Source organism: Salvia splendens, chromosome 20, assembly GCF_004379255.2.
Source record: "Salvia splendens isolate huo1 chromosome 20, SspV2, whole genome shotgun sequence".
Lineage (NCBI taxonomy): Eukaryota > Viridiplantae > Streptophyta > Magnoliopsida > Lamiales > Lamiaceae > Salvia > Salvia splendens.
Window position 1 is genome coordinate 16,689,425 of NC_056051.1, and position 14,528 is coordinate 16,703,952.

Genomic DNA, 14,528 nt, shown 5'->3' on the forward strand with positions numbered 1-14,528 from the left:
TCATACTTATGCCAATTGGTTACAAGGGCCCTTGTTCAAGTACTCTCTTCGGACTCTATCTCGAATTGAAACATTGAACTCTTCAATTGGCTTGCGTTTTCCCAGATCACCAACAATATCATTCAAGTTCAACTCAACTTCTCTTCGGGGCTGATTTTCCATTGCTTCAACAATGGGTTCACTTGGAGATGAAAATTCATCCTGACGATTTTTTTTAAGAAGCGTTCCATCCTATACGTTCAATCTAAGCAATGACGAGAGAAGTACAATATTAGTTTATATACATAACTCCATAAGATATAAAGATACTATCAACACTCACTAATATAAACTGTATTCTATACTACAATCACAAATATTAGCTTGCAACTAACCATTGTTATAACTTTTTTGGCACGCAACTATTCTATCAAAATTTTACAAAAACAATAAATAGAATATAAAATTAATAACTTTAATAAACTCCTTACCTCACAATTTGTGTAGAATTTGAATATTAATTTCTCTAAAGTTTCAAAGACTCAAACCCCACTTTTACAAAATGGCGCTGTTTCTGTATCGCCGCGCCGCTGTAAACTTCAAAATGAAAAAACCCATCTGTTTCTCTTTTTTAATTTTTAAAATCTTAAAAACATGTGTGCCAATTAAAATGTAAACTCCTTTTACTAAAATTTAATAACAAAAACGTGTTTCACTTTAAAAAGTAACTAACACTTTTAGAGTACAATCTTTTTTAATTAGTTACGAACCGGTCAAAGCACTTAAAGTGGGGTCCATGTGACTTTTACCTTTATATTAATTTATGTATGAAAATACTCTTCTTCTTTCTTATGCTTCTCCAATCTCCAACGCCATTGTTATATTTCTTCGGTAAATTTTAACTTTTCCTTTCTTTAATTTTCAGCCCCATACAATTATTCATCCAAAATAATTTGTTCTTTAGTAGCATTATTTGGTAAGGGCTTAACATAATTTTTTAAAATTTTGAAAATTTTGAAAGTATAAAAAAAAAGTTGGGTAAGGGCTTCAGCCCTACCCTCTTTGTATGTGTGTCCGCCCCTGATCATGTTGCTCATTACTAAATCTTTTTTGGTGTACATGTGTTTTATTATTTCCCTTCACTTCTTACTTGCCAATTAGATGAATATTTATTCATGTTCAATAAATTTTTGAATTATATTTAAAATTTTGTTTTTGGCACATTTAATTTTTAGGTTAAAAAGTACTATTGCGGTAAATTTAGGAATATAGTAATTTAAATTACAAAGTTTTGTCAAATTCTGATTCATTCTACAAATTTTTTTTCTACAAATTTTTTTTTATAATTCTTTGTAACATGTACAACATGAATTCTTTCAGTGATACTCAAAACCACATCATTTCTTATGTGCTTGTGCACTATGCGTGTTATATGGGTGTGTATTGTGTGTATCACGTGTGTGTGTCGTGTATGCTATGAGTTGGTTTGGTTGCCATGATAGGGTTAGATAGTCCCTCTTATCCATGTGTATATCTTGTTTGGTTGTCATGATATTCCTATCTCTAAGCCCGAAAAAAAGTAAAAAGCCCGCCTAGGCCCGATGGACTAACCAGAAATTTGGGATTACACTATCTCACTAAAATCCTCCGATAGTAGACTTTTTGTTCATGATAGTCATAATTGCCCTCCTTTCTATCTCTCTGCAACTCTCTTCTCTCACCCACTTCCACCCCCACTTTCTCTCTCTTCTGCAACTCAATTTTACCATATCTCTCTTCTGTAATTCCCTCTTCCTCTCACCCTCTCTCTACTCTACCAAGAAAGAAGACCACAGTGCTTCCATCGTCTCTCCCGGCAATAGTAGTGGTGTTGCTTTTGCGAGCTGCTGTCAGACACATCCACCGCCCCGCGACCGATTTTGTTGATTTGGGCCTCTTTTGTGTTCTTCTTAGGGGGAAGTGACGAGAACCAAACGATTTCAAAGCCTCGCCGCTGTTTGATTGTAGTTTCTCGCCCGTCGACAGATTTCTTCCTCCGCCTGTAGAAGATTTCTTCATCCACCGTAGATGAGGATTTTTCTAACTACATTAGTTTTTTGTTTTTCACAACTCATCGATTTCTCGTAGATTGGGGCGGGAGTTTCTCGATTTGTTGTGTGTTCTATCGACAAAATTCTATGGGTTTGTGTTGTCTTACAAATCTTCTTTTTTTAATGATATTTTGAATATGATCTAGGATGGAATTGTTAGGATTTAGAGAAGAAGAAGATTAATATAATTAACCTTTAATTATGTACCTTAATGAAGAATAATTAAATCAATTTTGCTGTAATTATTAATAAAATTTACCAAATCAATCGTGAGTCATTCAATTTATTTAATTAACCAATTATACAATTAAATTAATTAAAAAATCTATACATTAAGATCTATAACGAAATAAAATGTATAAGGGTATTTTTGTCTTTACAATTTTATATCCATAAAACCTATTTTGTGTATCAAACAATATTTTTAAAAGACTATCTTGACACTATCATACTTTCGGCCAGAAAACACTATCTTTATCTAGTTTTCTTGCACTATCTTATCTGTACAATCAAACGAAGCCTATGAGTATGTAAAAATACATACCCATGACATACACGGTTGTGAATTCCATCCCAAAATGATTTCTTGTTTTTCACCAACTTCGAAGTCGTGTAGTTTGTTGAGCCCTAATATATTTTTAATATACTATATGCATGTTCAGTTTGTAAGATTTTATCTCATGATTAAATATATATTATGTTTGGTTTATGAGATTGAATTTCACAACTTAATCCAGATGGATAAATATATGATAATTAGTCATAACCAACCTCCACCAGTAGTTTGTCTCAACCAAGATAACACATTTCTATTTTGGGTAACATTCTCTCCAATTAATACTCACACCCCCCCATTTTTGTCTCCAATTAACTACATTAACCAATAATTCCCAAAATCTCGTGCCGACTAAGAAATGTTTCATCTTAGCCGGAGCGGGTGGAGTAGTATATTATAGTAAATATATTTTCTCCATCACATTGTAGTTGAAATATTTCTTTAGACACGAAGATTAAGGAATGAGTGTTTAGTGAGTTAAGTGAAATAAATAAAGTATAAACAAAATGACATAATAATGAAAGAGAATAAAATACATGAGAGTATATATTTTCTCTGTCCCACAGTAATTAAAACATTTCTTTTAGTAAGAAGATTTAGGATTGAGTGTTTAGTGAGTTAATTGGAGATAAAATAAAATTTAAAAAAATAATGTAAATTAGAAAAATGAATAAAGTAGATAAGTAAACATAAAATAAAATAAATAATTACAGAGAAAATAAAGGAACATATATTAATATTCATTTGTCATGAAAAGAAAACGACTCAATAACATACGATAAAAAATAAATATAGCTCAACTAAGATTAGACAAAATGAGGATATATTTGTATATTATTGAAAGAGACTAGGGATTGGGAGGTGAATTCATCAAACTCTACTAAGATTAGACAAAATGAGGATATATTTGTATATTATTGAAAGAGACTAGGGATTGGGAGGTGAATTCATCAAGGGTGGTCCAGTCAGAAGAGTAGGGGTAAATCCCAACACCATCAGTCAAACAAACAAACAAACAAACATTAACAAATTGAATCTAAGAGTTGGACAAAATGAGCATTCCCACATTTGTGTCTACAAATACAAAAGGATATATCCAATGGCATTCGCTCGTGCTCGTGTAGTGAGGATTACTCCCTCCGTCCTAAAAAAATATATGCACTTTGGGATCGACACGAATTTTAATAGAAAATTGGTGAAGTAAGAGAGATGTAGAGAGAAAAAAGTAAAAAAAGTATTGTTAGTAGAGAATGTGTACCACCTCATTAAAGAGAAAAGACTTTTCAAAATTAGAAAGTGCATATCCTTATGAGACGGATAAAAAAGAAAAGAGTACATATTCTTAAGGGACGGATGGAGTACTTTTTTTTACATTTTTACTTTTTTATTTTTGGGCAAAAAAGTGTATCATCAATTTATCATGACCGAATGCCATCTGATAGTGTCCAAAGATTTACCCTTCAATTCCATGTTGGAAACTTGCATTTAATAGTAAAAAGAAAGTATTTGTGCTAAATAGCCCTTGTATAGTTGTGTACACAAGACTTTTTTAGATTTCAATTGTGTAATACTCCTTTAAAATTTGAAATTGCTAATAAATGTATTAAAATAGAAAATTACTCTTTCCGTCCCATAATAAGCTGTCCTACTCCTATTTTGTCATTTTAGTCTATTACATAATAGGAATTTTAAAATTTGAAATTGCTAATAAATGTATTAAAATAGAAAATTACTCTTTCCTTCCCATAATAAGCTGTCCTACTCCTATTTTGTCATTTTAGTCTATTACAGCATAGGAATTTTATTTCACTTTTATCATAAAAGCTCTTGCCGAAAATTAAGTGTCTTATTTTTAATGGGACGATGAGAGCATATGACTCTAAACTTTAGTAGAAAAAGGAAAGAGAATTATTTGGTTTTTAATAAGGTGCATTTGTAAATGGAAAAGGCGTGAGCAATAACCTCTTGGCCTCTCGAATCAATAGTGCAATTTTTATATTGGATTATGATTTAGAAAGAGGGAGGACTGATTTTCATTGAAGACTGTGCTAAGAATTGGGCAATTTCTACAAGTTCAAATAATATTTATCAAAATATAATAAGGAATAATTTAAATTTGGGATAGTGCTTGTTTCTTGTTTGCAAGGAGGCACGGGTGCTCTCCCACGATTTCTCCAGTGCAATACCACTTCCCACAACTTCCTATCCTACCAAGGCCATCCAGAGTAAAGAAATGGTTTTTAGCTATAATTTCTATAATTTTAGTTTAACTTCATTTTCGCCATAAAACTTTTAATGAAATTAATCTCTTCTCTGTCATTATTTAGTTTTTATATACAAATGTTTTAATCTTCTTAATCTTTTGCATTTTTAAAACACTTCCATATGCATCCTCTAATTTTAATTAAAACAAATAATAATTACACTTTATAAAGCGTTGGTGGTATAATTAGAAACACAAATTAGTGTCCTTAATAACATTAAAAATGACATTGACCTCTTTTTGTTGTATTGATATATACACAATACCTATTGATATATACACAATACCTATGTTGTATGTGGAGGTGGTGTTCGATTTTCTAGATAAAATAATTGTGAGATTATTCTAGTCATATGGGTTAGTTATGACTAATTATCCCATGATTATCTATCCAGAATTCAGTTGTGATATTAAATTTCATGAACCAAACACATTATATATTTAATTTCCGTATACAATCTTGCAAACTGAACACTCCCGGCCCCGAGTGTATTCTCAAATGGTAACATTGGTAGCATATTCAACACAAGCATATTTCTTCAATTAATGATCGTTTTTTATTATGGGGAAATTAAAGTATTGGTTGGATTAGAGTATAATTCATCAGTTGTCTTGTATATGGTGAACATAACACTAGAATATTAATGATCTGAAAATCAAAACGGTATGACTTATGAATACGAATTAATCACATTAACTAATACCAGCCCATAAATATTTTATCAATTGATACAACCTTTTATGCATAATGATTGCGAATATAAATTTCCAATACAAATTTATGGTTATCATCAAATTGATCATCAATATTATTGATATAGTTATCTAGACACTCTTAAATCAATACATTATTGAAACAATTTAGCAACCCTATATCACCATAAATGATATACTTCCTCTATCCCTTAAATTTTGTCACATTTCTCTATTTTCGTCCGCCCACAAACTTTGTCATATTTCACTTTTTACCAGTTTTAGTTGTGGACTCATATTCCACTAACTCATTCGCACTCACATTTCATTATAAAACTAATATATAAAAGTAGGACTCATTCTCCACTAACTTTTTCAACTCACTTTCCATTACATTTCTTAAAACCCGTGTCCGGTCAAGGTGTGACAAAATTTTTGAGACGGAGAGAGTATTTGTGAGTTCATCGAATCTCAACTCACCATGAGTAAGTATGTATTATCAAGTAAAATAGTTTTAAAATATATATTAATGTTTAACTTTATTAATATAATTTATATTTTTACATTACAATACTATTAAGTATATCATGTCTTTAAGTGACCTTAAGAGTAACTTTTTGTACTAAAATGGTCAATGAAATAATTTGTTTTCAAATGAGAATAATGCTCGTGTACCTTAAACACTAGTTTGTGACTAAGCAAAGCCTACTACTTACAAACCCTAATAAGAAGTTCAACATTACATTAACTAACGGTGCATGCTTCAAAACCAGAATCTATAAAGGCTGGTTAATTAATTAATTATGTTTGTATATTTATGACCTTATTAGTGTATGTGCATGCTATCCAGCACACTTACGATACTATTATACTTGGACGATATAAATACTAGTAAAAAAACAATTAAAAGTAGAAATTAAAATAAATTAATTAATAGAAGATCTCGTTCTTACTTTTGTCAGCAAGTAGTATTTGTATGGAATACCAGTCAAAGCGTCTTCTACTGCAACACATTATCACCCTTATTTTATTAATATCTCTATATATATTTGTACCTATATAAGTGGAAAATTGTGCCTATATAATCAGCATTGAACAAAATAAATTCCTTTCATTTTTTGGAAGCCATTTCATCTTCTTCATCACTTCCTCCTCCAAATCTCTCCTCAAACTAACACTCAAACCCTTCATTTTTTCCCATTTCATCTTTATTCAAGAATTCATTCTAGTTCTGATCATCATCTTCTCATACTGACAGAATCTAACATAACTTTGTTGTCTTTTCTTTCTTTGAAAAAACTTCATACACACAGATTAGAATGTCTAATTGGTTGGGATTCTCTCTGTCTCCTCAAGATCAACAAAACCCTCCTCAAAGTTTATCATGCTTTGATCTCCCTTTTGATTCAGCCATTCCAATTCTTGACTCAAACCCTCACTCTCAAGGTTATTCCTTATTTCCCCAAAAATCATTAAAAACAAACATTTTTTTCACTTTATTTGTTACTACTATATGTTTTGCAGATTGGAAGATGAATGATCTGAACACGAATATAGTCTCACGCAGCAGCAGCCAAAACTTGGAAGATAAAAACAGGCCTAAACTAGAAAATTTTCTTGGTGTAAATCATCAAGAGCACAAAAATCAGCTTACTATGCATGAAGATTCAGCTTCAAATAATGGAAACAACGGTAACAAAATGGGAAATGCAGCAGTAGAATCTGTGCCAAGGCGATCTATTGACACATTCGGACAAAGAACTTCGATCTACCGAGGTGTAACAAGGTTAATTAATCAATCCCTACTTTGTAGTAGTCATTAATATTGTGTGTGTTCTCTTTACAAAGACATAATTTGAATGCTTGTTGTTGTGAAAGTTGATTAGAAACTGAAGCCTCTATTTTTACATACACATAATATTTTGATATTGGTCTCTACTTTGTAATGATCACTATTTTGTGTGTATATTTTGTAACTTAACAAATAGTTTTAATTGAAGGAGAAATTTTAGAATATGGGTCTCAATTTATTGAATTTCGAAATGTTAGCGAATTGAGATCCATATTTCGAAATTTCTCTGATTGAAGAGGGCATATACACATAATATTTTGATATTAGTCTCTACTTTGTAATGATCACTATTTTATGTGTTTATTTTGTAAATTAACAAATAGTTTTAATTGAAGGACAAATTTTAGAATATGGGTCTCAATTTGTTGAATTTTGAAAGGTTAGCGAATTGAGATCTATATTTCAAAATTTCTCTGATTGAAAAGGGCATAGCATTGAATACATTACCATTAGCACACAGAAAATATTGGGTTTAATCTTTACTTTGTAATACATGTGTGTTTGTCTATTTTTTTCGTAAATAACCAATAATTTTGTTAACTTGAAATTGAGATTCTTAGCTTAATCAACGAAGGGCATACCGGTGCATTATTTTTTTTGGCATGTAGATTAAGAAAGAGATATTTAGTGTGTTAACTAGAGACTGAATAAATACTACATCCGTCCCACAGTAGGAGTTACATTTGGTGTGGGCATGAGTTCTAAGAAATGTAAAGAAAAGTGGTCAAATAAGTTAGTGGACTATGGGTCCTATATATATTAGTAGTTTTATAATAAAATATGAGTAGAATAAGTTGGTGGATAGTGGAGTCTATTTACGTAAAAATATTTTAATGTAATTCTTATTGTAGAACAGACTGAAATGGCAAAATATGACTCTTATTGTGAGACGGGGATAGCAAGTAGGTACCAAGTAAATAGAGAAAAATGATTGGGCATCGAAAGCATAATGAAGGTTTTGTGGGTTTTGCAGGCATAGATGGACAGGGAGATATGAAGCACATTTGTGGGATAATAGTTGCAGAAGAGAGGGACAAAGCCGGAAAGGAAGGCAAGGTATGATGAGAAGAGAGAACAATTGTCTGCCATTAATTATTACCAATAAAATACTCCACTTTCTTGATTTTAACCCTTGTTTCCTTGTCTCTCTATTGGAACCTCATCACTGCAGTCTACTTAGGTAAATAAACTCTTGCCTTTTTTTTCATTTTCCATCTTCACAAATATTTTACTCTGGATTTAAATGTTTAAATTATTTATAATGTCACAGGAGGTTATGACAACGAAGACAAAGCTGCTCGAGCTTATGATTTGTCAGCACTTAAATACTGGGGAACTACCACCACTACCAATTTTCCTGTTAGTAGATTTTCATTGTGTGTATATATCAATATATCTTACTTTGTTTTGAAATTTCTCAAATTTGCAATGCTTTCAGATTAGTAACTATGAGAAAGAAATTGAGGGCATGAAGAATATGACAAGGCAGGAATTTGTAGCATCAATTAGAAGGTAAAACTGAGATTACTTTACATTAACTTTGAAAACAATTAATTAATGAAAACAACTATCTTATCATTCAGAAAAAGCAGTGGATTCTCTCGTGGAGCATCCATTTATAGAGGAGTTACAAGGTACAAACATGATAGAACCAAATGATTAAGATTGTTTAATTTTGTATGATGAATTTATTGTCTCTTACATTATACAATGTTGTTGCATTTGTGTCTGGAAAAAATGTATTATAAGCAGACACCATCAGCAAGGGAGATGGCAAGCAAGAATAGGTAGAGTTGCAGGCAACAAAGATCTCTATCTAGGCACTTTCAGTAAGCATCTTTCAACAACATTTTTCTTACATTATTTCACTAAAAATTACTTACATTGCTGATTCCTCCACATTCGGAAAGGCACTGAGGAGGAGGCTGCAGAGGCCTACGACGTCGCAGCAATCAAATTCCGTGGCCTGAGCGCAGTCACAAATTTTGAAGTTAACCGGTATGATGTGAAGAGCATACTTGAGAGCAGCACTCTCCCCATACGGGGCGCTGCAAAGCGCCTTAAAGACGCTGAAAATGCAGAGATGGCTATGGACCTTTACCGTGCCAGTGAGAAAAACTTGAACATGCACCTTACAGAGGGACAGATGAGTGGATTTGGGAGTGCCAACACCCATCAATGGCCGACCGTGGCATTCCAGCAATCTCAGCCTTTGAGCATGTACCCTTATGCTCATCAGATGCTGTGGTGCAAGCAGGAGCACGACCCCTACGTTGGTCACGCCTACAACGAGATCAACCATCAGCTTCACCTGGGAAACACACATAATTTCATGCAGCCGTCTCTTCTGCACAATATCACAGGGTTAGATTCCTCAAACATTGAGCAAAGCCCAGGTTCTAACAGCAATTCGTATGGGGATGGCAGCATGGTGCCAGCGGTGGGGGCGTTGATCGTTCAAGATGGTAATCAACGCCATGGCAATGGCTATTTTCTTGGAAATGATGAGGGGAAGTTTCTTGATTATGAGACCATGTTTAGATCAGCAGATGCACATAACCAGGCAAGAAATCTTCACCACCAATCTCAGGATCCATCATCAAATCTAGCAAAGGCTACCAATAATCTTTATGATCAAGGCTCAACTTCTACTACCAGGATTCCTTCTGTTGTCCCAACTGGCTTGGCAGCTGCAAGAGCAAAAAATGGGGCTGGGAATCAAGTGGCCTCGACTTTCAGTGTGGAACGACACATGAAGCTCGGCCTCACTGCTGCATGAGAAGCCTTGGACCCTAAAACTCTTTCAGATCATATATCTATGCTGCTTGAAGCAATCAGATTGCATTAAGGTATTATAGCTAGAGTTCATCAATAGTCATTATGGCTATGAATTTTGGGAACTCTGGATGAATGTAGTCTATTCAAAGTAACAAAAAAAGAAAGTTATTTTCCTGACAATTGTCGATCATCTTTGTCTCGCCTAACCCTTTCAGCATCAGGTAGTAACTACATGCTTTTTGCTGGACAAAACAATCTCAACATTCGGATTATGGCAAATTGGTAGCCTGAATTTTACAGAAGCCTATGAATGTTCATTTTCTAGAAGTAAACTAAATGATTTACACACAATACCTTGTTTCTGAGTAGGAAGAATGCTCCCATGGCAGAAATTCAACTACCTAACTTAAAAGCATCAACAAATAAGCCTAAGCAAATACCAGCTTTCCAATAGTTGATCATTACCACTAGAGATTGCAATCTCCCTGTTCTCATGGGCTTTTTGTACATCAGCATGCCAATACCCTCTATTGCAGCTACTACGACACCAGCTACAAGCACATCCCAGTCGCCCGTCTGGCCAAGGATCGTTGCAAGAGCATTAGCCGTGTAGAAGCCCAGGAGCAGGAGAAAAACCTTCATGGGGAAGTTTTTTCTAGCGGAGTTCAGTTTACTCAGTAGCTCTTTACCACCTGCACTAACTATCCTCCCCAAACGAGTTGCGCCAAGAACAGAGTTGTCTCCATTGGCGCTGCCTTGGTCATTGTTGTCTGTAATTCCATCAGTATTCAATGCAAATGCTATACCACTTCTTCGTCTACTCGACAATGAACTGTTTCAGGACAAAACACACGGCATGGAAGTCCACTCAGTATGCTCACAACTTGCAGAAAATGAGCAGGGAAAAATGTATCGCAGAATAAGTGCCATCTCACTAAAATTCTCAACCCAACCTCAGAGAAATTCCAAGGAAAAAAATAAAAAAGCAGGAACCAAGATGCAAAAATGGAAAAGATATGGTAGAAAATGAATGAAAATTGCACAACAGAAGCCAAAACATTCCCGAGTCCCCCCGCAGAGATTTATACCTGTTTCTACAAGATGAATCAAGTTTCTGAATCTTTAAGTTTTGCATAAAGATAAGATTTTGACAGACACAACTCTGCCTAGGAAGCACAACTGGTTTCTCAGATCTTTCATTAACGAGGGATATAGACTGCATCAGTATCATATCCATTTGGCTGGTCAGTCAACTGCAAAAAAACATATGATAAGAAACAAGTAGAGAACATAATGTTCTAAGAATCTAACAGCACTGTTGAGCAGGCATCTACTTTGAAAAGCCGACACAGTGAAATAAACGGAATATTACTGCATGCCACCGAGGGCAAACACCACTGAAACTTATGAGCATCTTTAAATCCTCCAATGTCCAATTGCTTAAATTTTATCCCAAACCGAAAAAAAAAGATTCTAGAGCCGACTAATGACAACGAGAACCCTAGCATAAAGATGCACACACCAGGTATAAAATAGCAGGACATGAAATTAGTATATTGGTACATGTAGAGTGACGTTGTGTTTTTAGTAAAATAAGATACGAAATATAGGCATCTGATCTAGAATCTCTCGGGGGGTATTTACTTTTTATGAAGATTGACTAATTTTATCACCATTACTAGGATTTCTCCAATGTCCAATCCCACCTTTTTGATGGGATGAAAATCAAGCAAAATTGACTCAAATGATGGGAGTTATAACAAAACGCGGAATAGCCAATCCTTAAAAGTAAACAAGGGATTAACCTACATTATTTTTATCTATCTAGCTAATCCTCAAAAGAAAGCATCCCTAGAGGATAAAAAGGTTCCACTATACCAAATTTAGGACAACTTATAAGAAATGATAATGTTACGGATTCAATGTCCTACATCGATTGTGAGAACATCTGGTGTGGTCTATATAGACTAAATGGGCTCAATCTCCTAACAAACTAGTCTTTTTGAACTGTATCATTGGTTGTATCATTGGTGCTTTCATTGAGCCAAACAACTCTGAGTGGTGGCCAGGCAAAGAACTCATGGTGACCAACGAGTACGTTTGGGGCCGACTCAGAGTGGTGACCCAAGGGCCTTAATGGAGGGTCGAATGTTACAGTGCCCCATTGTGAGAACACTGGTGTGGTCTATATAAACTAAATGGCCTCTCTCTCCTAATAGACTAGTCTTGTCTTTTGGTTGAATTCTTGTGTTCGGTATGTATCTTATAATAGGAACATGCTCTAACAGATTCAGAGCCTGAAGGTACCATCATTTTAAAACAAAATAGTCTAAACAGAATACAGAAACATTGAGATATACACCCAAATTTCAAGCACATAAAAATGTAGTTCAACTATCAAGGGAGTAATTCATTTCTATGCTTCAACATTTGCAGCAGAGCATCAACTGGTACACCCATTATCCAAGTTTATAAAAAGGAAAGATTGCCTTGTGAGGTGGAAAGAAAAGCCTGCAATCTTTAAGAATGTTGGAAAAACTATTTTACACATGTATTCAAAGAAATAGGAGTTTCAGTTACCTGCAAAACAACTGCATAGACTCGGCTTCTTAGTTATCAAAAACGAGAAAGGCACAAAATCAACACGCCAATTCATCCTAATTGGAAAAAAATGCAAAGATAAGAACAATCTACAGAAATCGTCAGCTGCTGCAATTACATCAAGAATAAAATTGTCGTCTTTTTGGATAAGATAGATTGTTGAATTTAACCAAATTGAGCTCAGAATCGGAAACCCACCAGCCCCGATGACGAGACGACGTGCGTGAGTCAGTACAAGGCGTTCGTTAAAAAGTGTATACTTCAACGAAATGCGTTGAATAGACTGTACTCCATCCGTTCCATTACTATTAAGAAAAATTGTACTCCCTCCGTCCCGGACTACTCGCACATTTCCTTTTCGGCACGAAGATTAAGGAATGGGTGTATAGTAAAGTCAACAATTGCGGCTGTAGGTGATAATTTTTACTAAAAATGAAAAGAGTGCAAATAACTTGGGACGCCCAGAAAGGAAATAAGTGCAAGTAGTCCGAGACGAAGGGAGTATTAGATAAGTTAAGTAGAGAGAATAAAGTGAAAAAATAAAAAGTTATAGGGACGAAGAGAGAAAAAAAAGTAAGAGAGGGTAAAGTAGGTATGAAAAATTATGTTTACTTTTACTAAAAAGCGAAATGACTCAATTACTATAGAACGTACCAAAATGGCAAAATGACTTTATTATTATTGAACGGAGGGTGTAGTATGAAAGTAACATAAAATAGGAGAGTAGATGAATAAAGTAAGAGTGGCTGGATATTTTATTTTTTGTTAAAAAGGGAAATGACTCAATTTTGTTAGGATGTCTCAAAACGACTCAACTTAGTTAAGATGGAGGGAGTACTATTTTGCCATTTTGATACCTTCCAGTTAAAAGTCTTATTTTATTTTTATCATAAATGACAGGTATGACTCATGTACCATCAATTTATTTTACGTACATTTTATTATAAAACGCCCCTTTGCCTAGCGGTAAAGAGCGCTGGATACCGCGTCCATCCTAGAGGTCACAAGTTCGACCCCTGGGAGGCTGATAAGGGCTTTTCCCTTAACTATGATCGACGAGGATACTCGGCGATCGATAACCTCTCCGGCGTCCAATCGTAGGATCGGCGGAGGCAAGATTTGGCTGTGCGCAGAAACCTTTTCGTCGGGCAGCTCAAGATCAAGTTCAGATAAATCTGGGCGGCTGTGCACGGGGCTTCCCGTCGGGCAGCGGCGTCAGAAGTGAGGGAACCGTGAGACTCTTTAGGGCTCAAATAATATTGTATTTCATTGATTGCATAAAATGATAAAAATCTATCCTATATATAATACTAGAATTACTACCCTAACTTATTGACCAAGAAAACAATATATGGAAAGATATAGTGAATCAAAAGATAACTAAATACTAAGATATAGGAATCGTATCAACTCCCCCACGGTTGAAATCCACCTTGTCCTCAAGGTGGGAATCCACGACACCATGACGAGCATCACGACCAGAAGCGTTGGCGAGCTATACCCTCCTGGATCGAACGCACGCCAAATAGGCAAACGTCTCCTGACATAATAATCCCCATCAGATTTCTGAACATTAGTGAAGACAACAGGGTTTGCCGGCATGTTTAGCCCGATGTTAAATGTCTTTGTGGCTAGCAAGCACTTCATAAATCCTCCATGTGGCAGCTCCGTATCATCATCCGACAGCATATTCAAAGCATTCCAGAGAACATTGTC

At 34.6% G+C, this 14,528-nt stretch overlaps 3 protein-coding genes across 3 annotated transcripts in view; 1 reads left to right on the forward strand and 2 right to left on the reverse strand.

The window, feature by feature from the left end:
- LOC121781556 (zinc finger MYM-type protein 1-like) overlaps nucleotides 1-162 on the reverse strand; it is an 822-nt gene extending 660 nt beyond the window's left edge. Inside the window, exon 1 of the mRNA XM_042179279.1 lies at nucleotides 24-162. Within this exon, the coding sequence (XP_042035213.1) occupies nucleotides 24-162 (139 nt within the window). The remainder of the gene's footprint in view (nucleotides 1-23) is intronic.
- Nucleotides 163-6,900: 6,738 nt separating this feature from the next.
- On the forward strand, nucleotides 6,901-10,229 carry LOC121781557 (AP2-like ethylene-responsive transcription factor BBM). The gene is made up of 9 exons (XM_042179281.1): nucleotides 6,901-7,027; nucleotides 7,106-7,367; nucleotides 8,407-8,489; nucleotides 8,605-8,613; nucleotides 8,704-8,792; nucleotides 8,872-8,945; nucleotides 9,017-9,067; nucleotides 9,186-9,262; nucleotides 9,344-10,229. Exons 1-9 carry the CDS (start codon nucleotides 6,901-6,903, stop codon nucleotides 10,210-10,212), a joined length of 1,641 nt encoding a protein of 546 aa, XP_042035215.1. The 3' UTR covers nucleotides 10,213-10,229.
- A 225-nt stretch (nucleotides 10,230-10,454) lies between these two features.
- Nucleotides 10,455-13,086, reverse strand: LOC121781053 (ycf20-like protein). Its single transcript, XM_042178735.1, has 4 exons — nucleotides 13,011-13,086; nucleotides 12,792-12,868; nucleotides 11,300-11,464; nucleotides 10,455-11,043 (listed from the first exon to the last, which is right to left on the reverse strand). The coding sequence occupies exons 3-4, from the start codon at nucleotides 11,446-11,448 to the stop codon at nucleotides 10,605-10,607; spliced, it is 588 nt and encodes a 195-aa protein (XP_042034669.1). The 5' UTR covers nucleotides 11,449-11,464; nucleotides 12,792-12,868; nucleotides 13,011-13,086; the 3' UTR covers nucleotides 10,455-10,604.
- Between the last annotated feature and the right edge of the window lie 1,442 nt (nucleotides 13,087-14,528).

Bases quoted from the DNA above. Each gene is read 5' to 3' on its own strand.
- LOC121781053 (XM_042178735.1), bottom strand. From the start codon at position 11,448: ATGGATATGATACTGATGCAGTCTATATCCCTCGTTAATGAAAGATCT. The intron at 11,044-11,299 runs GTATAAATCTCT...GTCCTGAAACAG, and splicing joins GATTCATCTTGTAGAAACAG to TTCATTGTCGAGTAGACGAA.
- LOC121781557 (XM_042179281.1), top strand. From the start codon at position 6,901: ATGTCTAATTGGTTGGGATTCTCTCTGTCTCCTCAAGATCAACAAAAC. The intron at 7,028-7,105 runs GTTATTCCTTAT...TATGTTTTGCAG, and splicing joins CTCAAACCCTCACTCTCAAG to ATTGGAAGATGAATGATCTG. The intron at 8,793-8,871 runs GTTAGTAGATTT...CAATGCTTTCAG, and splicing joins CCACCACTACCAATTTTCCT to ATTAGTAACTATGAGAAAGA.